Below are 25,489 nucleotides of genomic sequence, written 5' to 3'. Positions count from 1 at the left end.
AGATAAAACAGGGGATGGAGGCAAAAGGAGTAGTTTTGGGAAGTTCCCAAGGGTGTTGTGTCAAGGCAGCACATCAAACTACTGCTCCCAAGAGCAGAAAGATGCCACACTCGCTGCTTTGAGCATTTCATCAGAAACTGGACAGAGTGACACAGGTAGAGAACAAATGGTTTGGAGAGCTAATTGGTGGAAGCTGGAGATGTTCCCCAACAACAGGAAACGTCATCTTCCCTATGATTTCAGCAAAGGGTATGAGGCCACATTCTGCTGCTCCTATTCGCATCGTGTGGTTCTCAATGCCCTGCTTCCAGTGATGGCATCAAAAAAAGGCGCCTCCCCCATAGAAGAAATGGGCCTTTGTGCTTGAAATGGAAAGTTAAACCCAGCACTTTTCTTCTTCACCCCAGATAAAGAATAAAATTCCCTTTTAGGTATCTTTGTTATAGTTTTGAAGACAGTGTCAGAGGTACTTTAGCAATGTTATAGAGGACACATTTAAAACCAGGCAATGAAAGACAGAGTTTACTCCCTTCCTGCCTGCCTGCTACCTACTCTCAGCACTTCTGCAGATAAGAGACCCAGGTCTCTTCTGGGACAAGAGACCCAGGTCTGCCCAAAGCCGCAGAGGCACCACCCAGGTGGAAGCCCCTCCTGTCAGAGACGGCTCAGGGCATCTGGAATGGCTCATCTGCAAACCCACTTACCAAACCTCCTCCTCCCCTGGAAGGGCTGAAGAATGATGCTGCAACTCCACAAAAATATGTCATCAGGTGCATTGCCACCAAAAGACTCTGAAGACTAAATCAGAAGGGAACAAAGGAGAAACCCAAGGGAGTATAAAGAGGTGAAAAGAGTTTTTGACACCCACACCTCTCTTTGTGATGGTTTAGAAAGGCTAAGAACTGTTTGTATTATTGGCCTTTGCTTAGCAGTAGACAGCTGATTGAATTTCTTGAGTATTTGACGCTTGCAGGTATTGTGGATGCAGCTGAGGGCTGTCAAGAGGAAAGACCAGGAGACAGCTACATGTTGGATGCGCATCGCATCTCTGCCAGGACTAAAGGGTGCCAGACATTTGGCAGCAGAGCGGTGATCCTGCTTAGTAGAAAGAATAGACGAGTTATTAAAAGATCTTTCTGCCCAGGAGCAGGGTTACAAAATTAAACCAACTAAACACAAAGAATGTTAGAAAAATTAATAGCAAGAGTGGGCACCAGTCTTACTGGAGCCACCACAAAGAGATTAAGGAGAAAGAAAGTGTTTGCACATGATCCTGAAACCGCACTGCAGACAATGCATGTCTTCATCTTTTCAAGACTATTCAGCCGGGCAATAATTAATATTCAAGTTCTCACATTTGTTACAACGATTCCCTCTTTTTGCTGGAGAGAGAAAGAAAATCAGCAAAGTGGCTTGCTTTCCTGAGAATCATGAAAGAAGAGCAACCCCAATAGATACAGCCTTGAGCACGGGAGAAAAAGCTGTGTGCTGTGTGGTTCCCGTTTGATTATGAGGAACTGAATCAGTGCTCAGCAAGGAGCCCCGCTACAACCACTCCTCTGCATTCACCCCTGACACCCAGCAGAGCTGCGGAGCATCAGGAGCTCCTGACATTGTCACAAGTCCCCAGCTATGGCTGAACCCCTCCATGGGATCCATGCAAAGACCTCAGGTTTCAGGAGGACCTCATGGAAAAACCTCCTTCCTTCACTTTCTCTCCTTGCACAAACATACACAAAGACGCACACCGATTGCATTGAACTGGGAGCGTTTCCAGCACAGCTAATGGCATCTGCTGGGGGCCGACCCAGCAGAGCGCAATCTGCCGTATGTATTTCGGACTGAACCACATGCCCAGCCCTGCAGATGCAGACAAGGATCACCACGCTCCTCGCTCTCGCCTACCTCCTTGGCCCAGGCTGGTTTCTCGCTGGCATTTATCCCTTCTTTGTAATGGTAGAGGGGTTTCTTCTCTGCCGGCCTCTGGTCCTGCCGCTGCTGCTGCTGCTGCTGCTGCAGGGACACCAGGTAGTCCCGCTCCTGCTGGAGCTGCCTCTGCAGCCTCTCCGCTTGCCGCTGCTCCTCCAGCTGCTTGCGCTTATACTCCTACCCAGAAGAAAACACAGTGACACGGGGACCCGGCCAGTGTTTAAACGCAGGGCTGCAAACTGCAGATTTATCAGTCTGGGTGGAAAACCGAGCCTGAGTATCTGAAAGGCTGTTTTCTGGCAAAGCTCGTTGATTTGCAAGACTTTGGGGACTGAGCTGTAAAGCATCCCTGAGGAGACGCAGCTGGGAGGACAGAGCCAGCAAACGCAGAGGTGTGACCCCGGCGCTGGCACCCTGCAGCCGGTGAACTGCCCCGTCTGCTGGATCGGGGGGTGCCAGTGCTGCCTCCCCAGCGAAACACCACAAGACCCCCTGAGGGTTCACAGCTCACAACTCACAATACCATCGGTTTTGCCCAGATTTTTCTGGATGGGAAGAACAAAGCGTCACTCCGACGAGGTGACAAACACCGCTGGGTCAGAGAGAACCCAGCTGAAGCCAAGTCCTCTGTACGACCAATTTATCGCTCGTGGGAAGGGTGGCACAGCAGAGCCAACCATACGATCTTTCTGAATCCCTACGGCTCTATGAGGTTTAATGACTAAATCATTTTGAAAAGGCCTTTTGAAAAGGCAAGGGCTTGTGTGAGGGTTTTTCTTTTCCCTAAATAAAATTAATAGGAAGAGAGAAAAAGAATAATCCCTGGGGATTAAAAGAAAACACAGTGAGAGTAACAGCTACCAGCATCGACAAGGATAACACAAAACCAAATTAAATAAAAAAAGAGGACATCTAGAATGCAAACAGCATGAGAGGGAATATACAGTGTTCCTGTGAGGAAATTAAAACAAAAGCCTTCACTCAGAACATGAAAACCCGCATGGCAGGGCGAGTTTGCCGGATGCAGGCAGGCGACAGCTCGACCACGCTCCAACATGCTGCCAACAGCCTTCACAATTACGCGGCAACGGAGGGCTGCTCCCCTCACGAAGGCACAAGCATGCCGATGCCACACAACGGATGCAACGAGAGGCGTGCAACGAGAGGCGTGCACCGCGAGGGGACGCAGCCCGAAGCGGCGGCGGGGGAATCGAGGCATGCTCGCGGCCGCGGAGCGGGACGGGAGGCTCTGGGTCCGGCGGTGATAGCAGCGTCCCCCACATCTCGGCACGGCAGGAGGCACTCGGGGGACACGGGTGCATGCGGGCACATGCGGACGCGACACGGGCAGAAAGCGGCAAGCGTGGGCGGGGCCTCCCATTTACCAGAAGTAGCGCTTGCTCCTGCAACAACTGCTGCTGCAGGATCTCTAACTGTCTCTGCTCCTCCTCTAACTGTCGCCTGATGTACTCCTGGAGGCATGGGCAGCAAGGATCAAAGGAAAAAGAGAGAAAGGTAAAAGAGACAGCATTTCCCATGAGGAAGGAGAATGAGGTGGGCACCCGCATCCATCCCACCCGAGAGCCGACACTGCTCAATCAGCCCGGGCACCCTCCGTCCCTGCCCAAAGAGCCCAGGGTGTCCACCACTCCTCAAGGTGCTGGACTTGGGCAAAGAGTGAAATCCACTGGGAAATGGCTAACACTGAAGGGGAAAACCACAACACCCCACCCTGGGAACCAGTGGGGGGAAAAAACCTGCATCAAGTGTCTCCACACCTGCAGGCCAGCAAGTGGATCCACACGAAAATAAACGACAGCGGTGGAAAGCGACACACATGGCGTTAACGATTAAGCAATTTGCTCTCAAGTGGAGAAAACATGAGTGTTTACAAGAAAATCTCTGACTAGAGGAAGAGGAATCCACGCTGAAGGTGATCGCCCCGCTCCCACCAGGTTACCTGCTCGTGCTCCGCACGCCGCCGCTCCTCCTCCCGCCGCATCTGCTCCTCGTAGTGCCGCCGCTGCTCCCGCTCCTGCTGCTTCCGCAGCTCCTTCTCCCGCCTCTGCTGCTGTGGGGGCAGGAGGTACAGGTCAGCACCGTCACTCCTCTCCTCAGGAGCTCAAAGTCCTTTTTCTCATGGTTTTCAGGCAGCCACCACGCCCAGCAACCTGTAATGCTCCCGCCCGCCCGAGGAGATGCCTTGTCGGCAGGCAGGTTCATTTGGGGTGGTAGAGGGGCTTGGTGATCCCACCTCACGTGCTTTGGTGCCCGGCACCAGCTAAGGAGAACCCACAGCATCCTCCAAGCCAGTGCTGGACCATGCACATAACTCCATTTCTTCCGCCGTTTACAGGTGAAGCCACGCGGGAGGGCGCTGAGGGAGCTCCTGCCGAGAGGGGAATGCATCCCTCGATGTTTGCCGAGCCCAGAAGCTAACACAAGACCCAAAATCCAAAGGGTTTTCCCTTTTGAAACACAAAATGAGCAGGGTGGGGGCCTCCCTTGCTGTTCTCAGGCCACCCCTGCCCTCTGGGTCGCATCCCTCCTCGCTCGGCTCTGTAGCATCTTTGCCGACAGCAATCCAGGGCATTTTGGGGTGCCGATGAACTACAGCCTGCTGTGAGCAGTCCAGGCTGCACTGGCCACCCAGGTGACACCCTAGCCCACCCACCTCCCTTTTATCCCAACGTCACTCCTCCAACCGCCCGAACCACCCCGCTCTCCTGTCCTGGGGAACAGGGGCTCGCAGCAAACTGCTGCAACGCCCTGCCATGGAAGCAGAGGGGCCGCAGGCTGCTCGGCACCGCAGCCCCGCAGCCAGCGCATCGGCAGAGGGCACTCAAATGCCAATATTGGCTACCAGGGCTCTGCAGCCTGCTGTAACTCCATCGTGCGCTGGGCGCAGCAACACGCGTGCAGCGCTATTGGGGAGGCAACCTGGTAAAGCATAAACCTGGTCCTTTTTTCTCCCTTTTTTTCCCCCCTGTTGCCGACACGCAGCGGCTGAGCAGGCTGCAGAGGCGAGGCAGGCACCCGAGGGGCTGGCACCGCAGTCCGTTAGCTCTATCACGTGGAGGTCTGAGCCGGCAGCTGCCTACGGCGGCTCTGCCCAAGGAACTGGCTGAGCTTTCCAGAGACAAAGATGCAACCACTTTAAACTGCTGCTCTGCAGTAAATTTGCACTGTATATACAGATGGATTTGATATCTATATCTATCTATAGATATCTAGGTAGATATCTGTCCCTATTATAGATATCAATCTATAGAAATATTATATAGATATTCGAGGTATTACATGGATCTATCTTTAAATAGATATCTAATACAATAGATCCATCTCCAATATATATATTTATAATAGATATCTAATACATATTTATCTAATTAGACCTACTTTATTAGAGAGCTATTATAGATACTATAATTCTATTATATATCTAATCTATATTGTACTCTATATTCTTTTATATATCTCTATATATCTTTCTAGAGATAAATATCTATAGATATCTTGGTAGACAGATACCTACAAAGATGGATGTATCTACAGACAGATGTTTTACCAAACGTTTAAAGACACCCCCACATTTCAATACAGGGAGGAGCCACTGCCTGTCTGGCTGCTGTCTCCTCACCCAGAGGTAACATCCACAGCCCCCCTGCACAGGGACTCTCTGATTTCCTCCAGCTTAACGCTGGAGCGGCGGCACAGCTTTAGTGCCACCTATAGCCATATTTATCAGTGCTGCTCCACTCGCCTCAGGGAAGGAAAAATCGCATCCAACCTGAAATAACCTGCCAGCTCCAGTCTCCGGCGTGTCCCACGCCAGGCGCAGTCGCTCGCACTGCCCACGTAAGGCGGGGATGCATGTGTTACTCCGCGCGTACGCCTGTCCTCGCCGAGCACAATGCAAACGTAGGGCTGTGTGTAGTTTTCTGAACTCTATACTAGAAATTGCAGAGGATACGCCACTGGGATGCGGTTACTCTGCAGCAGTGATGGTAGTACATGGGATTTCCTGGCTTCGCCGGCGCTCCCTGACCGGATGAGCAGTGTTGGGGATGGTGACTGCTCCCGTGCACTCAGGAGCATGGATCTTTGGACTAACGGGTTGAGTACAGGTTACCCTGAGCTTCCAATCACAGTGTGTATCACTCTGGGTGAGTTTTAATGTTGTTCTTTTAGTTAAAATAGCACGCTGCTGAATAAAGCACATAATGCTCGTGTAGGCTGGGTTTGGCTAGCAGGAGGCAAGACCCTGAATGCCACAGCTATTTCTTAAATAAAAATCACCGATTGGTCTTTATTGCCAATCCGGCAGGCGAACAAAGCCAAACCCCTCCAAGGAAGGAGACAAAAGTGTTTTTCCCAGGGAGGGAGCAGCACACCACCATCCTTCCAGGGGCCGGCTGGCCAGCGGCCCATTTTCACACCAAAAAGCCTATTTAACCCCAGGAGGTGGGAACTGACCCCCCCCCAGGCACAGATTGCTTTCGAAGCCAGGCTTGACGCTCTTCTGGATATTTAAAGGACCTCTCGACCCTGCCACAGCCAGGCTTTTTGGGCTGAGGCTGTGAGCGGGATGAAATATATACATTTATCGAGGCCGAGAGTACAGAGCTTCCCTCCAGCTCAACAGCGGTTTTGTCAGGTCACATTATAAGCAAGTCATTTGTCATGGTCGCGTTACGAGCACCTTCAGCTAAACACTGCACCGCTGTCTCAGCATCGCTGTGGTGAACCGGCAGCAGCACAGCCTCCTGGCACGCTCAGCTGCCTTCCCCGTGCGGCCCCGCTTCAGCAGCTGGCAAACATCTGGAGAGGACCTGGCACTGCAGAGGGGTGGGCGAAGCCTCCAGCAATGCCCCCACCTCCCCTCTACTTCTGCTTACGCCGGCGCTGAGCAGCGCCGGGTTGATGGGGACCCTGTTTAAAGTGGGGACTGAGCTCAGTGAGATGCAGCTGAAAACTGCATGTGAAAAGTGCATGTAGAAAGGGAAAAAAAAAAGAAAAAAAAAGGGAAAAGGGAGCGATACAAAGATCTCTCTTTATTTGCCTCCTTGTCTCCCTGTTTTCTGCCTTCCCTCTCCCACTGCCAATGCATACTTCCCACATTTCTCCAAGCCTGAAAATACTGTGTGTATTTACACTATCCAGATCTATTATTCATGCAAGGCAAGAGCGCCAATTAATTAGGACTGCATTTATATAACTCTGCAGGTAAAGCTGTATCTAGCTGCTTGTAAGCCAGAATGGGATCTTATTTGCGCTGCACTAGAAATGACAGGTTTTAAATATTGATGAGGGAAGACACACGAAGGCAAAAGCTCTGGTGGGAAGGCCCTTGGAGGCCTGGCATGAAACAAGGACTTCAAAGGAGCAAGCTCACTTTGCTAGCTCAGATGCATTCAGGACTACGAGCGATCGGCGAGCTGGAGCTGCCCCGTGACCCCTGGAGCTCGGAGAGGCACCGACACTTGCAAGAAGAGGCTCCTGGAAACCTCGGCTGCTGCTCGCAGATACGAGCATGACCCAGCAAAGAAGTGGAAGGGGAATTCCAAGTGACAAATGAAAACAAATATTCTAGGTGGTTGCGTTGTTGTGACAGGCTCATTTATCTGAGCCACCAGGGAAAGAGTGACTGTGGCTGGAACATCATCTTTCCTGACACACCAAGCACTGGAGCACGGAGAGTTGTTTCCCACTGGTAGAGAAACTGGGTCAGAACTTCCCACCACGGCAAACGGGGATCTGATGCACTCTGAACCATCGCAGGAGCTTTTAGTTGGGATCATCATGAAGGGATGCTCCACGCAGGAAAATCGTGAGCTTTGCATTCTTTATAACCAAAGAAAAACTAGGAAGATGTAAGGCTTAGCACATACCTGTACCACAGGAGCTGCTGTAATGCAGTGCTCCTTGGAAACAGGCACGAAACTACTGCTGGGACCACTGCAGTGCCACCATGCACCACATCACTGTGAGGAGGTTGTCACCTTAATGGAAACGTTTCTACAAGCTATATGACAGCTGCATATGCAGAAGAAAGTAACAACCACCATTTTAGTTAGCCTAAATTTTTCTATAATTAATTGTTGGAAATTTTTTTGCATTGCTTTATAAGAGCTTCCAGTAGACAGTCTTCTGCCGGTTAACATCGAAAGGAGCTGCAGCAATTTTTTTATCCTCTGAACATCCAGCTCTGTAACTGCACTGAATGAAACCTCACATGCAAACAGCAAGACGCTTAGATTTGCCTTGTACATTCCCTGTAAAGACCTGGCCTTCATTTTATACCTAGAAAGGAAAAAAAACCCCACAACGTGGCAGAAAAATGCTGTTATGTAAAGCCCTCCCTGACTACATCTGCCCACTGCTGCCAAGGGGTCTGCACAGAGATTTGTCTCGCAGGATCCCTAATGCTCCTGACTGGGAGATGTGTTATTCCTACAGCTCAGCTGGGGTTTTGGTGGTTAAACTGGTGCAGCAAGGCTCATTCTGGAGGGTTTATTAGGGAACTATATATTTCTAGTCTATGTATAAATAGGGAAAAATTAAAATATATTCAAGCCTATTCACCCTTCTGCATCACACAAATATTTTCCTTAGTGCTACTTGATCTATTGATCTTTAATTCTCTAATTTGTGGGTTGGTTGGGTTTTTTTACAGTTAGTTCTGGTGCACATTTTGAATTCACAAGACCAACTTTCTTCATGAGGGAAAACAAATCTGCAACTCTACTTGCATGAAGGACCCAGTTTCAAAGCTAGCTTAGAGATTTTTACTTCCACCGCAATTAAAGACAGCTGAAAATCTAAATCTCTCCAGCTGCCTAGAAGAAGATTCAGCCTTAAAAAAGGAAATTGGTCAGCTGCTGAAAATGGAGACTCAAGTGTCCAACAGATGCAAGGAGGTACACTAAGGATGGCAGCAGGTCTCAGGGGCAGCATGAGGTGCATCAGGAGACCACCAGCAGACTTCCTTACTTGACTTTTGTATATATGCATTCGGTGTTATTACCGGAGCAACATTAGGAGATGGTGGATTTCCCCAAAAAAGCCCTAAAATGAGAGGTATTTTGTGAGAGGTTCAGAAATCCTGGTTTAGGAAGATCAAGATGACAGAAAAAATGGGATTCCTGTATTATGAGCTCTGCTGGGAGCTCTGTCCCTGGCAGTATTTAAAAACAAGATTGGAAAACCACAAGAGAATCTACTGAAGGTCTGCCCTGGCAGAGGAACGGACCAGTTATCCCACTAACAGCCTTTCTCCAGCTCTTTTGCTGTGCATCTCCAGCGCAAATTAACTCCAGGCATTTCTGAGCTTGGCATCCTCTGCAGTCAATCCTTTTGGTGCTGCGCTGGGGCCCAGCCGCTGTGCTCGCTCAGCCTGGCCACCTTCACGGCGTCTTATCATGAGTCAGAGCTCTTTCTATAAACACAGTAATATGCCTGGCAGTACTGAACAGCCTGACGTAGGAGCCCCAACAGCCACCAGCTCCAAGTGGTTATTTGTCCCGGATGCTCTATTGGGTTTTAAAGGTCAATTTTATTTTGAATATAGAGTCATCCGAGTCTTCCACTGGTCTCTCCTCCCAGTGATCTGCTGGTACAGTGCTGTCTATTGGAGGCACACCCCATCTCAGTCAGACCATAAAGAAGCATGGAAGAAACCATGTTCCCATTAAACAAAATAAATCCAGAGCCAAGAATCAACAACTGAATTTAGTGCAAACCTAGCATAAGAAAATGCAGAGAGGCCAAAAGACAACAGCCTGGCTGCTGCTGAAGGGTTTGGGTGCTGTTGTGATGTGTAGGAGGGCTGGAGTAATGCTGCTCTCTGGAGCAAAACCGCAGCGACACAGATGGAGTGTGCTGGGTGCCTCCGGGCAGCAACATCAAACTCAGCAGAGCTGTGACAGCCGCTGTTTGGCCCCTCTGTCTGGCCATCAGACGCTTCCTGCCTCAAAATACATGGGAAGAACACAAAGACCAAATGATATCCCCCTCTGGCTGGCTGTGCTATTAATAATGGGACAGTCCAGGGGTACAAACCCGTGTCCCTGCCGTGTCCCTGGGCACAGGCAGCGGACAGTGAGACTCCTCTGTGAGCAGGAAGCTCAAAGGTAGGATGCTCAAAGCTGCTTGTGTGGATCCTTTATCCCACTCCCTGCAGGAGCGACAAAACTTTCTGTTTGCTAATCTCTGCCTCTACTATTCTTCAGGTTTTCCTACAGCAGCCCACGGCAGATACACGACACCTTGCAGCTGGCAAAGCCGCAGCCGGCCACGCTGGGGAGCATCCTTCCTAACCGCTGCCACAACCCACCGCATTTGCAACAGAAGGTTTGTACCTCTTCAAGGACTCCTCCTTTCATCCTCACCATAGCAACTCGGCCGTGTTTCTCGCTCCCCACGCAAACGGTGTATCATAGAGAGGAGAGCTCATTTTATTCTGTGGCTGGAGATGCAGGTGAGGCTAAACCTGGCTAGACAGACCCAAGAAGATGCTGGGGCCATCGCAGCTGCCTGCTCTGCCCAAATCCTGGCTGAGCCCACGACGGGCAGAGGATGCCCCTCAGTCTTTCCCCACTTCAACACGGCAGGAGCATGAAAACGCCTCTTCGCCCACTGCGCCCCAGCAGATCTCTCTCCCTTTCAATTTAGGTCTGAAAATTGTAAGGCAGCTGGGGAGAGGGCAATGGGTGACGAGCCCGGGGGGGGCTGTCAGAGCCACCAGAAGCAGAGGTATTGATTTTAAACACCGGCTATGGTGGCATTAGCTTTTAATGGCACAGGGGAAAGGAGAGGGGGAACCAGCAGAGCCCGGGGAGGCTGCGCTCAGCCCGGCCCTGCAAGGCAGTGTCTCTGCAGCTCAGGGCAGAGCTCGCCAGCTTAGCAAGGGGATTAGTCCTCCATTCAAAACCTGCCTGGGAAGCAGCAAAAAGAGAGAACAATTTTCTTCTATGTGAAGAGAACGTATTAATACAGCAGCAAGCATTGTATTCATTACAGGATTGCAGCTAATCTGGTGTCTGCTTTTATTCTGCTGCTGTTCTGCTCCTGTACCGCTTGCAGCAAGTAGACTGGGACAAAGGCAGAGCCAGGCTTCCTTACGACAGTCCTCAGATATACTGGGGCAGGGGATTTCGGGGTGCAAACCCCATCCTCTCTCAAAGCAGCTCACCAGCTTTGGGAAGGGTGCAGGACGCAAGCAAAGCCTGACCTACAACATATTGAACGCATGACGCTCTGACAACACACAGACCTACATATTTACCAGACTGAAAAAATGCTTTGCTGGGGATCTGCCTGTGTTGTTTTTTGCCCCAGAGGGGCTCAGAGGACCACCTCAAAGAGGGGCTGTACCATCACCATCAGCATCGCCATCAGCTGCCTGACATTCCTTCCTGTCTGCGCCCCTGGCCTGGGGACACTGCCCAGCACACCGTCAGGTTAAATGCAAGTGACACTCCGGCTTGTGCAAATTAAGGGGGTGGCTGCTCTAATAGCTCATTTACTGGAAGTCCTTTTTTCAGACATATCAGTGACCTCTTTGGAAAGCTAATTTAATTACCCTTACCGAAGGAACCCTTCAATGAGACTCTTGGGATGAGTTCAGTGAGAGTCAATGGGCTTCTTTGTGCAAAACCACATCAAAACCCCCAAAACAGGAGAAACTTCTGCAATCCAGGAACTAAGAGCTAAACTAAAACCGAGCGCATCCTACAGAGAATGCAGCCAGGCTGTGCAACTCACGGACACCCAAAGTCACCCGGTCAAATCCTGCAGCTGGATTTTAAATGGGGTGGATAATTTTATGACCGATCGCATTTGTAGCTGGTATGTTAAGACAAGGGTAATGAAATCTTACGCTTCGGGGCACATATGGATCATTGCACAAGTCAGGCAGGCATCTGCCCCTCCCCTGCAAGAGAAATTGTAATTGGCAGGGCTGGAAGGACTGAGGTTGAAAGTGAGGATTACAGGGGACACAAGTGGCAAATGGATCTGGGGAAAGGGCAAACGGAGCTTTTCAGTCCACAGCAGCAAACTTGACAGATGCCTGGACCAGTAAGTTTTGTCCAGCTTGACTGAATACACCCCAGTACTGGGCTAACTCTGCTCAGTAGTTCCAGGGACCCTTTTAAGTTTGGTATTTCAAGGGTTTATTTATAGCGAACAGCTCTATTACCTTCACGAGAGCTGGCAACACTTACTATGGTGAGGAGAGGGGCTGGAGGCCGGTATGCAAAAAGGATGAGCAGGGCAGTTTGTCCAATGTCACAGGATATTTGGGGTTACTGACCAGAGAGGTTAGGAGGTTATCTTCTTAAACCAGGGTGAGAACAGTCACTTGGGACCTGCTACCAGAAATCCCACTGTTCCGCCCAAAACCAGCCTTTGCCAGCCCATTGCTCGGCTCTGGCCAGTTACCTCCTCCAGCCTTCGCCTCTGCTCCTTCTGCTCCTCGATCCGCTTCTGCCGCTCAGCCAGCAATTGCCGCTTGTGCTCCTCGTTCTCCCGCTGCTGCTGCTCCAGCTGCTGCCGGCGCAGCGCCTCCGACCGCTCCTTGTTCGCCAGCTGCAGCCTCAAGAAATCCCGTCTCAGCGTCGACTCCCCGGGCAGGTTTAGGATGGAGCTGCATAGGAGAGAAACATCAGAGAAGATGCTTAAACCTCTCGCCAGGGGACATTCTGCGTGATTTTCCACCTTGGCTCCTCTCCCCATCATCCCGACAGCATCTCAACACAGCTTGGCTGGCAGCGGATGGAGGGATGAGGGGACCAAAAATATTGGGGCAGGGCAGCAGACACAGCGCTCTGTTCACAGCTCACCAGCAATTTATTTGCTAAAGGTTTCCTTTACATTAAATTCCTAATCAAAGCTTCTTGTGCTGCAGTGGCACACACTATATTTAGCTGTTCACAAAGCACATTTAGCATGAATCACTGCCAGCTATTAAAATACTACATTATCTCAGTGAAATAATGTAATAACCTGATACTAATTAAGATGACTCTGAAAAATGTCACCAAAGAAACTAAGTTCCAGCCCTACTGCACTTGCAGCAGCAACAGGGAGGTTTCATGGTGAAAAGTTACATGGAAACAGGGAGTTACACTTGGATGTAAGGAACTGTATTTTAAAAAGTTGTCTTTAATTTCACCTCACATTTTTTCCACATCTAAAACCCCACATTCCCATGACAGCATCACACTGCGCTGCAGATCCCATGGGTAATGAGGTACCCAGGTCTTCTTCCCCAGCTTTTGGCTGAGGTGACCTGTAGCATCAGTTCATACCCACCCACCACTTAGCAGAGGGAATATACTCTGTTCTGCCAGGGCACGGGACCGAGTGCTCAAACTGTTTTTTTTTCCATCTCTAGTGCATACGAGCCTGTAATCCAAGCCAATTTTATAGAGAGTTAGAGATGTAAGAACAGAAATGAAATGCTGATTCTTACCTGGGCTCTCCGGAGTCATTTTCTTCCTCCTCCTCCTCACTTCCACTGTACTCATACTCTGTCTCATCTAGGAACAGAATTGCTCATCAGTGCCCTTTGCTGGACTCATTTGTTTTTCCAGTGGTTGAAAACCCCGGAGCTCTGAAGGCAGAACAGACAACTCTTTTTCTCGTATGGCAAAGAATAAGCAGCATTATTTCTCTCCATTTTCTGTTTTTATGGGGACTACAAGGGAAGCATGGGCAGCCTCCCTGGGTGCTGGTCGTAAAATAAGAATTTATCCCCATACGACAGTGAGTGACCCCCTTCTTCAGGAGGGTTCTTCAAAGGGAGGTGCACCACAAGCTACTAAAGCCCCAGGCACTGGAAGGTGGGATTTAACTATGGCTCTGAAGGCACCAACTCCTCTCTCCCCAAACATATGCTCTTCCTATGCAAATCCATATATTTTCCAGGCAATGAAGACATCTACATAAAAGCCCAACTGCAATGTTGTGCTGCATACTGTGATTTCTGTTGGGATATCATCTTTATCGGATGAAGGGAATGATAGTAAAAAGAAAGGTTTGCATTTATCCAATTACTCTCCATCTCTGGGGTCCAACCTTCATTTGCCAGACTAAACATATTTAATACTTCACTGGGAACCCATTTTATTGTTTTGATTGTAGTGAAATCTATTACCAGGGGCTGGAAGGTACACATAAAAAATTAATACTGCTACCAATAAGAAGAGAAATAGCGACATATTAATTTGCTGGATTCTACAAATGAGCTTTCAAATTAAAATTCGGTTCACAAGCAGCTGAATACTTTAACAAGTTTCTTCGGCTATCTGATCTTCCTTTCAGAGGACTTTGATAGAGCCTGGAGAGTTCACTGAAAACATTCAGTTTAATAGGTTATTCCTAGTCGACGGAATTGCTTTGGGGCAAGGGTCTTATCTAGATGTTCGTTTGCACAACTCTGCTCATCACTGGTGCAGCATGAATGTCACATAGATAACAGACTTGGCATGAAATACGTGAGCTGGGAAAAATTCAGCTTAGCAGCTTCTCCCTCCCACACGCTAGTACATATACATGCAGACGTAAGTTTTATACACACATTTTAATGAATCAAAGCTTAGATGTTCCATGGAGAAATTACCACCTGGACAAAGAAACACCACTTTTCATCAGGGGAAAAAAAAAATATTAAAAAACCACTGCTTAACTCTAATGAGAATCACCTGTAGGCTTTGTATGAACACCGATTGTTTTGTTACGGACATTTATTTTTGTTTCAATGACTGAGAGCAATCAAATCAAACAAAATAATCCGACCTCAAAACCGTAAGAAGCGTGGTCACACAGAAGGATCACACCTATTTAACTCAACCAGTTTGCGAACAAACTTTGCCATCAGAATAAGGGAAACTGGTACCAAGACCATGAGCAGCCCAGTCCTCTCTGCCTTCCTTCTCCCACCCATATGTTCTGCCCACACGGATTCACCTTGCTCTACCCTAGGGATCTCCAAGCACATGGCAGAGGTCACGGATTGCCCAGAGCACTGCTACTCCACTAACCTTTCTCGCCTCGCTTCTTTTTAGTCCTGTCGATGTGGTCCTTGAGCTGAATGCGGACCTGCCTTTCGTTGGGCTGGTCTCGGATGAAGGGGTGCTTCATCAGCTGCTCCGTCGTTGGTCTCTGGCTGTGGTTCTTCACCAGGCAGCTCTCAATGAAGGACTGAAACTTTTTAGACCTGGCCCAGGACACAAAAAGAATGTACTGAAAAATACAAGTAACTGTATCGATTCTTGTATTAGAAAGCGAGAAACCTGTGGGTATTTGAGATCGTTTAGCTGCTGCACAGTTCTTGCTCAGATGCAGCCTCCCAAGCGGATTCACGCAACTTCTCTGTTGCTGCTTAGCATGGTCTCAAAGCAGCATCACCACATGTGCCCCCTCTCACTTTATGCTCTCCTACTCTTCCCATGCATGCTCCTATCTATGCCTTCCTGGTGCAACTAGGAGAAACCACCATTCTGCTGAGTCTGCAGAAAGCTGGGAACCATCAGTACAACCGAGGAATCATCAAAGCCAAATGTCATCAATGGCAACCAAGAAAATGCAAGAAAGTGTTCCTCCTCCCTTCCTTTTGCTCTGTGAAAGTGCAGGTAGAAACGAGAGACAACAAATACAGATACAAATGCAACTCCTTAACGGATTGTTTCCACATTTTGTGGCCCCAGGTAGTGTTTCAAGAGATGCACCTTTCTGAAGACGAGTGGGACAAGCTAGGTTGATTATTTTTTAGATTTAAACACCCAACATTACATGGCTCGTTAAAGATCAGACCACCTCTGGGTGATGCCTGCTGCCTGCAGCCCTTCCCTGCTCTCTCAGGCTGAGCCCCAACAGCATTACTGACCCACCAGGTCCTGGGGGCCGCTGTGTCCTGGTCCCCCCGATCACGGACCCAAGTGAACGGGACATGCTCTTTGGGCAGCACGGCTTGGGCAGAGGTGGGAACGCGGCTGCGGTGGCAGATCCCAGCCCCTCCTCACAGCCTGCCTTCCTGAAAACTGTTAAACTCAATCTCAGCTAAAACAATTTCAGCCAAATCTTTAATAAACAAATTTCTCTTAGTCTCAAGTGTTGCATATCAAAAGTTTTCCTGGAACTAATTTTACCACATTATAAACCCAAGAGAACAGAGATTTACAAGAAAGAAAGATGTTGACAGGCCACTATACTGTATTTTGCTTTAGCAAATAGGAAAATGAGTGTAAATTAATGTCAGAAGCCAACAGATACTACAGAATTGCTTTGAGAAGTAAAACAATAAGCTTTCAGGGATTTTACTTTTAAGCTGTCAGACTAAAAGTGATTTATCTTTTAAGGGCTAATCCCTACAAATTGAGATGCAAAAATAAAATATGCTACTGGATCCAATTAAATCCTTCCTCCAGCTTTATTAACGAGCAAATCTTCCTTTCCCACCTTGCCTCAAGAAACCCCGTGTCTCAGTGTATTCCAGAAGGGACAATCCATGTGATGCTCCAAAAAAAGCCGCTTCTAAAATGTGATGCTCCCCTGTTGGTGTGAAGCTGGAGAGACTCCAGTCCTGGATGAGTGGTCCAGAGCACCCGCAAATACGCTCCTCCAGCTCCCGGGGTTTGCAAAGCTTAAATAAATGTTTGCAAAGTCTTTGCAGCTGCTCGGTTGTAAAGTGGTATCACAGTGCAAATATCACCTCATTAACAAAGAGGTTTTGTCATCTCTTTTAAGGCAGGGCTAGGGAGTGTTTATGGGAACGACATCACTGAAGTTCATTTTACCTGCGAAATGTGGGAAGAAGAAAATAAAGCTTCGTTGCTGGTTGGTTTTAATTGGGAAAGAAAATGATACCAAAGAGTCTTTAATTTCATAGGAACACAGCACTCTCTTGAAAGTGAGTTCAAGGATTTAGTAAGCAACAAAAGTATTTTCCTCTCTGGGATTTTCATTCGGGGCAGCTCCCGTGCCTGCTTTCCCCGACTTACCCCAAGGTGCTGGAGTCACTTTGCTATTTCTTTCACGCAAGGAAAAAGATGGTCTGCCCACTTGGAGTACTTTCAGGTCTTGCTGCACACAGAAGCGAGGACGAACTCAAGGTTCAAGTTGAACTTTTCTTCATTTTGTTCTTCTCTTGTGATCTGTGCTTGTGCAAACCAGCCCGCTGGCTGCCAGAGAGCCTGGTCAAACATCTCCAGTCTTCTTGGGTCGGGCGTGCAGAGCTCCAGGACCCATCCTGGCTGGGCACAAAATCTCTAGCTGAGAAATGAGCCGAGATCAGCAAGTTTGCCCTGTGTCCAACTGAAAATGCTAAAAAAATTTGCTCTTAAGGAATCGGTGGAGTTGTCCTGGCTTGGAGCTTTGTCTGGATCCTTTGGAGTTTCCCATTGTAATGAAAGCTTAGAAGATGGACATAGATTTGAGCTGCCCAGGGTACTCCTGCTCTGCTGGAGACCAGGGATGCCTGCTTGCTCATGGAGGGGTAGCAGAGGCCAGGAAGAGCACCAGCTCTTCCTGGAGGGGTTCAAAGCTGGAGTTTCATTTAAGTACAACTTCCAAAGTGATCTCTCTCTCTCAAAGTACCCAGGAACCCACCCCCAGCATGGGCAGAGCGCAGCCCTGGACGGACCAGCCGACCCTGGGCAGACACCACCACGGTTCACCACCACAAGACCTGCAAACCTGAGACAGCCACTGGCCACGTGAGGGGAAGGTGGTGACAAGCAACACCCCGGCTTGCAGAAAGTACCTCCCGGTATCTCACAGCAGAGAAGAAAATATAACTTCCACCCCACTCGGTTTTTACCTTCAGGAGATGGGGAAATGTTCTGCTCAAAACCTGCTTTCGTCAGCTCCCCTCTGCCTGGAGGCTGAGGAAGCCTTTGCTGAATAAACAGCACTTTTGTATGAAGAATAAACTCTAAAGTCTTACTAACCATTTTGTGCTGTAGCAGTGAGAACATAATGAAGTAGGAGACTGGTGATCTGGCAGAAAAACAAACATATGAACTATTTTCTCAGCTGACTAATGGTATCCTCAAAAGGCTGCGCAAGGAGAGCGAGCATCTTTGACACCCTCAGCAGAGCCAGCCGGGAAAGATGCCTCTCCACCATGTTTGGTACGGAGCAGCTGATGACCAGGCTGACAAAATTAATATGCCTCCTGCCAAAGCCTGGGTGAGTTTTTAGGGGGCTGGTCCTAAAACCCCAACACCGTACATCTGACACAGAGGACTCCAAGCCCTTCTCGCTCCTCTCCCAGCAACAAATACCTGCTGCTTTGGCACCAAGTGTTCTCAATACCTAGCAATTACTCTTTTTTTCTTTTCTTTTTTCATCTTCAAAAAGATAATAAGCGCAATTTCGAGAAATAAGGGAAAACTTCCCTCTGTGAGCTCAGCCCATCTGGGAGCAAAGGGCAGTGCTGTCTCTCTGACATCTGGCAGATCTTTCCTGACCAAACCACTGCTGAACCTGGGGCAGGCAAACAGCACAAACCAAAGATGAGTGCTTCTAAGGGCTCCAGCTCCATCGGTACAGAACACACAGTAACAAAACAACATCTGCTGGGCTTCAGGGATATTTTTCCTACGGGTTTTTATTGGCATGCCCTGCTTTTTTTTCAAAACAGTGATGTATTTTTTCCTGCAAAAATTTTAAAGTAAAGCCCAAACTAAGTACAAATCTCCGCGTTCCTGTGCCTTCAAGATAAACTGTCCTTTTTTTTTTTTTTTTTTTTTTTGGCCTGGATACATGTTTCCACTTGAAAACGGAACCTGACTGGAAAGAAATGGGAGCCAAACGAAGTGTCATCTGGCTTCAGGCTGCACAAACCGCCTTGGAAAAGCCGACGCCGTGCTGTGAAATGGCAGCGTTAGAGAGTTCCCCTCTCTGCCTACCGAGGAAGCTCTCCATCCCATGGTAAGCGACTCCTTCAGACCACATTGCCTCTCCATAGGAGATCAAGACCCAAAGCTACACTCACCGGAGCGATGCTGGAGACGGTCACTGACCCCTGAAGCTATATAAACATAAATGTCAAATCCTCAGCGCACCCAAGCTGCAGAAACAAGTTGCTCCAGAAACGTTTTTACAGCCGTTGAAGATTGAGAAAGAGACTCACCACTTCTTCGATTTCAATCTTGGGGCCGGGTTGCGGGGGATGAGGAAGAGGGCTCTCATGGGATGCATGTCACAGAGAGCTGCAATGTGCAAGAAGAGGCATTAAACACGGCACGGCGTCTCACAGACCCCCCCAAGTTTCCTAAAGAGAGGCTACACACCCAACCGGGGGGACCCAAGTTTGCTTTGAAGCTACAAGACCCGCAGGGCAGGAGGACTTACAGCGACAACCCCTTACAGACAACCCCTGGCCCTGGAGCTCAGGTGAGAGCCAACATCCCCAGGCTCAGCGGCAGGGGCCGGTCGGGGACGCCTGCGCTCCCGCAGCTGCGTGTGCCCAGCACCCTGCCAGATGCTGACAGCAACAGGCCCAGGGCACGGCACAGCTGTACCACATGGCGATCGCTCCGCTTTATTTCCTTGCATTTACCTGCACGCAAGGACGGTGCCAGGATAATGCTGAAAACCTGTGGCAGCATGACCTGTGCAGATGCAGCAGCTGAACCCAGCGTGCCGCTATCTGTGTCATCGCGGAGGTCGGTAACACCAGCGCTGAGGAGCAGCGTTTAACCAGCTCCTGGTCCTCCACCCCTATCTTCACCTGTATTTTATTTGAGGAAACTGAGTCCCAGAGTGCCCAAGTGACACATCGGGAGTCACAAAGGGTTGTGTGCCTTTGCTCGCTGCCCATCCTGTCCCCTGGGCCATGCTGCCCTGGACCCTGGGAGCTCCATCTCAGCGAGCCCAGGTTGCTTGGGAAAACCTTTGCACAGTGTTTCTTGCACAGAACCGAGCGATGGCTGGTGCTCAGCAAACCCCAGCACGTTACAACCCAGCGTTAATTAAAGCAGAGCGATGCATCTACTTACGGGGAGCGCCTTCCGCCATCTCGATGGCCGTTATCCCCAAAGACCACAAGTCGCTCTGTAAAAGAAAGCAGAGGGACACACACGATGCAGGGGAGCATTGTCACAGCGGTGGGTACCGGGTGAGGGGGGAAGCGTGGCTCTGCCCAGCCCAGGAGGTTCAGCCCTGTGAGCTGGGTCGCCGTGTCCTCTGCAAGTCCCCAGACCCACACCTTGGGAGCTTGTCTCATCCTCCTGCCACATGTTGGAGCTTTAGAAGAGATTCCCAACCCCGCTCTTTATCCCAAGATTTATTTCAAAACCTTCAAGGCATTTCTGGTGTGGGACACGGCCACCTCGCTGGGGCACCGCTCCCAGTAGCTGTGGTGAGGACACTGCCTGAGGAGATGCTGATGACCTGGAGGTCCCCTGGTGGGGGGCATCTTAACGAGCACTGTGGACTAACAAACGAACCCCCAGGTCCCAGATGAGCTGGTGACGAACTACTCCCTGGCTTCAGGGCTGGGGTAAGCAGCAAACCTGGCTGCTAGGTCCCTGCTTAAAGCTGGGCGATACATCCATGGATTAGATAGAGCTCCACAGAAAACGGGCTGCCTGGAACAGATTGAAAACATGAAGTATCTCGAGATACCTCAGAAGGCTCTTGTATCACAGGCTGCTCATTAAATAGAAGCCTGAAAAGCAGCGTTTCACCAGTGGAAGAAGAAATGGGCACTTTTTTTTACCCTGTTCCCAAGCCCTGCTCAGCCCACATGGCTGGTTGAGTCTCCTGAATGATCAGAGCACAGAGAACGCACTTGTTTGGGAAACTCCTTTGATTTCATACTTGTATCGCTTTTCCTCCAATGTTCTCCCTTTCAAACGGGGACATTTGTATCCCCAGCTCCCTGCCAGAGAGCAGCAGTGAGATCCCTTCCAGTGCCTCCCCCCACCCCACCATCACTGATGAGCTGTGGCTGCACCTCTGGATCTGGTAACGAGTCCCAGAGGACGGCTCGGCTCTCCTGGACAGCAGAGGAGGCAGAGACAATACGTGCCTGGCGAGAGAAAATGAGCACCTTCCCTAATGGCACTGCTGCAACTTGTTTTCTTGGCAGAAGGCGGCTAATTCATTATTCTGGACACCATGTATAGGGCTGCTAATGATTCACAACCCCGCACCCGCCGCGGCAGGAACAGGACCCAGACTAATTTTGGTGCCTTCGTCTCAAGCACAGCCTCTGACACATCTCCGGGGGGAGTGTGGAGAGACCTGCCTGCAATGGGAGGGCAGCAAGGGCAGAGGCTGCAGACGCACAGGGGACCAGATCAAGCCTGATGCCGATGTTTGCTGGAGACCAGCTAGCACATCAAAACCAGCAAACACTGCAAACAGGCACATCTCAGGGTGGAAGGGACAGACTCTGCCTTTCACCCTTCCTCCTGCACCTCCAGCTCTCACGTCTTGCTCTCCCTTTGCCCTGCTCTCTGCCACGTGCCTGTGGTCCCTCTTCAGTTTTCTTCTCTCCATTTCAAGAGCTGCCCTTTCCAAACCGCCTCAAGCCTCTAAACCTGCAATTTAGTGAGTAAATCCCAGAAAGGTTGTTTTTCCCAGTGCAGAGCCCCAAAAGCTTGACACAAGGGACCACAGGCACCTTCTCACATGCACTTTCCAGGAAAGACAACTTGGATTTTCAGTATCAAGGCGCTTCTCTTCATTTTAACTCAAATTCTCTCCTAACAAATGCCATCCTTGCTACACATCTTTGTACCTGCTTAAAAAATTCTCTCTCAAATCTTATTTCCAGCCTTTTCACGGGACAGTCTCATCTGTTCTTTGTTTCTGGTCAGCCGGGATTTCTGCCGCATACGTAATTATCGCAGTCTTTCCACATGATGCAGCACACATGACCCCTTCCCTTTGGGTTGCCGCTGAACTCTTTCCAAATTCCTAGTGTGTCTTTCCATATCGAGGTGCCCAGTATTATACGCAAGATGCCAAGTAATCTTAAAGCTGGAGCAATACAGAAAGGGATTACCACCTCTCTAAGTCTCCCAGAGAAAACAGAAAACTCAGCAGGAAGCGCGCATTTTATCATGATCTGGAATTCAGAGGGTAGTTTGTTTGGGGTTTTTTTTGGGGGGGGCGGGAAGGTATTTTTGAGTCTGAAAAGCTTTTCAGTCCACCCAGCAAAAAGTCAATGTGCTAATATATTTGCATCGTCTTGACTCGGGAAGGGAGTCAAGCTTCCCCCGCCTTGGATTCTAAGCTTTTTGACAAGGTATCTCTAAAGAAAAAAAGAAAACCGGCTGGGGGAAAAAACAATAAATAACCTCAACAATACGGGGTTTCTGTTTGTTCTCGTGGTTTATTTTTGTGAGGAGGTATTTACTGCCTCCTTCCATAGATTACACAGGAATCTCTTTCTGGCTAAGAAAACAGTGAGATCAGAGGCTTTTTGTCCAACAGATTAAGCCTGCAAAGATTCCTTTTTTCACCCTATAAATCTCATCTTTTGTATTCAGTATTTTAAAGCCGGTCAGCTAAAACTGAGAGGACCTGATTTGCATCTCTTTAAAAAAATAATAATAATAAAAAATGTCATTTACATTCCTCCCCACACACACTTCAAAGCAAGAGCATCAGGTGCAGGGATGTGATCCTGGGTACGGACTAATGTCCAGTGGCTCCCACATCACCACGAGCTTCAAAAACACCCTGCAGCGAGTGTGTCGGCAGCAATCAGCCTTCTGTTTCGTACCCCCAGCCAAGGGAAAACGGTCAATGCCAACTTCAGAGACACGAGCGCCCAGCTCGCTATGAGCGTTTGATCCTCAGGGACAATAGAAGGATTCTGGTCCCAGCGCTTGTGCATCAGTCAACGGCATATTAAGTGCCCTAGTTATTCTGGAAAGGGGAAAATCCTCAGGGATTTCTGAGGGTGCAAAGTAGCCTATGAAGATATCAGTCCTCTTTTCAAAAAAAATAGCAATAAAAAGCTGCGATTAATTAGAGCGTTACACCAGGCGGCTGTCGGTGAAGCGGCGAGAGCAGCTAGCACAGGCTGCAGCCCTGCTACGGAGCGCTGCCATCAGCAGAGTTGAGGAAACGCCTGTTGTAATTGGTTAATCAAAGAGGATTAAGTAATTGCAGATTAAACTATTTCTACGTGTCCTCTTCAGTAACGATTTATGTAACCCGGAGTCTTAACTCACACTGGAGAGCTGCTCTCTGGAAAACCATCAGTTCAAAAGTTGACTGATGCAGTTAAATAGCTGCCATACCAAAGCATCGCTTGGTTACTTTAAAATCCTTCATCTCTCAAAATATTCTCTGAGTGATTGGTAATTGCACCCCAAACCGTACCACGATGGTGGGCTGTTGCACTATCATATTGTAGTGTCTTACTGTTAGCTTACCCAGCTCCAAACTAAGGGGTCTCAAAAGTCCTTTTTAGACATTACCTTGTGAAGTGACCTCTCGGCATGCCCATGAACGGAGGTACAGAGAGCTTTATGTATCTCTTAGCTTCTCTCCCCAAAGCTCACGTGCTAGTGTCTTCCTCTCCTCTCTGGACATGCTGGGTAGACCTTAGGGGACTTGGAGCTAGAAATTCAAGTTCTGGATGCTTTAAAACACCAAGGGACATTTCTACAGATGCGTGTCCAGAAACTTGCAGCAAGGCAGAAACAGGATAAAATATATGAAGCTCTCCTTGCTTTAAACATCAGACGTCGCTGTAGTTTTTGAATGGGCAGGTGGTACTCATAACCCTCCTGCTGACCTGTGCGTGGCACGGGGCTCTGTGCCACATTATAGCTCAGCAGCAATGTTGTGCTGCCACCGATCCAAAAATAAACTTCTAACAGGCAAGAGAGACATATGAAAAGTAGGTCAGCCCCCCAAACGTCTGATTGCGTGGCAGCCTTCAGATCTCTCTGCGAATACCAGCCTGTGGGCCAGAAGATGTGATTTTGCCCTTTCTAAACCTGACCTGACTTCTCTCCAGAGGAAATAGAGCAAATACAGCATGTTTGACTGTCATATTTAAACACGCAGCACTGAAAAGCAGGCTAGCAGGTAGGGAGCCTCAGTCTGACACCTTTCTCAGCACGGGGAAAGACTTCTTCACAGTAAATTTGGATATGTGAGCAGCACAACAAAGAATCACGTTGGACCTGACCTCGCATCTCAAAATCCAACAGCCAGAAAGAAGGAGGAGACTATGCTGCCTGTCAACATATTTTGCAAAGCTGCAAGAATATACTAAATTCCTGAGCGCTCAAGTTCATGGTACTGGGGCATAAAACCCGAGATCATACCAAGCACCTTCTTCTGATGTTTACGATCGCAACTCTCACTGCAAGCACCAAGAAGTGCTACTGTAATTCCTTCCCTGCCTTATTAGTAAACGTGCTAGACTTTGCAAAGATTACACCTACAGTGACGTATACAAGAGCAGGAAGATGCTCGCGTACGTACCTTGAAGTCGTAAGTGGCATCTGGATTTTCATCGCAGGCAATGACCTCAGGGGCCATCCAGTAAGGCGTTCCAATGAAGGTGTTTCTCCTGCCCACCGTTCTGTCCAGCTGAGCGCTGACACCAAAATCCACTGTGGATCAGAGAGACAACACGGCATCGCTAAGGTCAGGGAAAACCTGAGCAACCCTTCTGTTGATTGTAAAACAATAAAATCGTTCAGACCAACTTCTCTGCACAGTGAGGAGAGAAAGACAGGGCCAGAGACATTCCGGTTTGATCTCTGCTGGGATCAACAGAGGTCAATCAAGGACAAACCTGATCGTCTGATGTCCAGGTTTTGCACGAAATCCTGTGCTTTTTCCTCCTTGCCAGGAGGCAATGAAATCACAGCTCCTCATACTAATGAGAAACAGGGTTAGCAACATGAATAAGCAGTGGCCTTTGTTCTATGCTTTCTCATTTCAATTAAAGCCTGCCAAATATTGGTAGAAGCCTCATTTTTCTACCTAAATTTTTGCTGGAAATGGCAGAAGTGCAAAAAGACTTAAGAAACTAAGGGCCAAGGTCAAAGGCCCATAGGGAAATGTCAAGCAGAGAGCTGCAAAATGAAGCAAAAACAGATGAAATCAAATCAATGAGAGAATATTCTATGGTCCACTAAGTTCACTTTGTGCAACACAATGATTGGAGATTCGCCCTGGAGAATTTCCCCTTGGAGGGGAATATTCACCAGCATAAAGCCAAACGAGCTGGTGGTGCCATCTGTTAAGCTGGGGTTTTATTCTGCTGTAAAGAGAGAGGAGAGACATGGGAATACAAGGCTTGCACCTCAGTTTACCAGTGTAAGAGATCTTTCATCACTGGCATAAATTAAAACGCACAAAACCAGCCTTAAAACATTAGTGCCTCAAACCGAGGGTATCAGCACATCAGGCCTGCTGATCTGCTGTCTTCCAGATGATCTTCACGTGAATGCCTGGACTTCTCCAGTGTGACTAACATTGCATACGAAATTCAGAGTAGTTCTTGCAAATTAAGCTCTCTCCAACAGGTTGGCTTGGAAAACAAATCTGGATTATGTGACATCAAATT

The 25,489-nt window shown here is 48.9% G+C and overlaps 1 protein-coding gene across 9 annotated transcripts in view; it reads right to left on the bottom strand.

Annotated features, from left to right (window-relative positions):
* Window positions 1–25,489, bottom strand: part of TNIK (TRAF2 and NCK interacting kinase) — a 161,268-nt gene that overhangs the window by 35,934 nt on the left and 99,845 nt on the right. For 6 of the 9 annotated variants that reach the window (XM_075761562.1, XM_075761557.1, XM_075761560.1 and 3 more), the window contains 9 exons: window positions 24,397–24,527; window positions 19,938–19,992; window positions 19,070–19,148; window positions 14,976–15,151; window positions 13,406–13,472; window positions 12,373–12,577; window positions 3,890–4,000; window positions 3,315–3,401; window positions 1,906–2,106 (listed from right to left, as the gene is read on the bottom strand). In XM_075761562.1, coding sequence (XP_075617677.1) covers window positions 1,906–2,106; window positions 3,315–3,401; window positions 3,890–4,000; window positions 12,373–12,577; window positions 13,406–13,472; window positions 14,976–15,151; window positions 19,070–19,148; window positions 19,938–19,992; window positions 24,397–24,527 — 1,112 coding nt within the window. The remainder of the gene's footprint in view (window positions 1–1,905; window positions 2,107–3,314; window positions 3,402–3,889; window positions 4,001–12,372; window positions 12,578–13,405; window positions 13,473–14,975; window positions 15,152–19,069; window positions 19,149–19,937; window positions 19,993–24,396; window positions 24,528–25,489) is intronic. The other 3 variants (XM_075761563.1, XM_075761558.1, XM_075761565.1) reach the window with 1 other exon arrangement.

Source organism: Balearica regulorum, chromosome 9 (genome assembly GCF_011004875.1).
Source record: "Balearica regulorum gibbericeps isolate bBalReg1 chromosome 9, bBalReg1.pri, whole genome shotgun sequence".
NCBI classification, from domain to species: domain Eukaryota; kingdom Metazoa; phylum Chordata; class Aves; order Gruiformes; family Gruidae; genus Balearica; species Balearica regulorum.
Note: the sequence above shows the minus strand (reverse complement) of the source record. Positions and strands in the feature narration are given on the sequence as shown.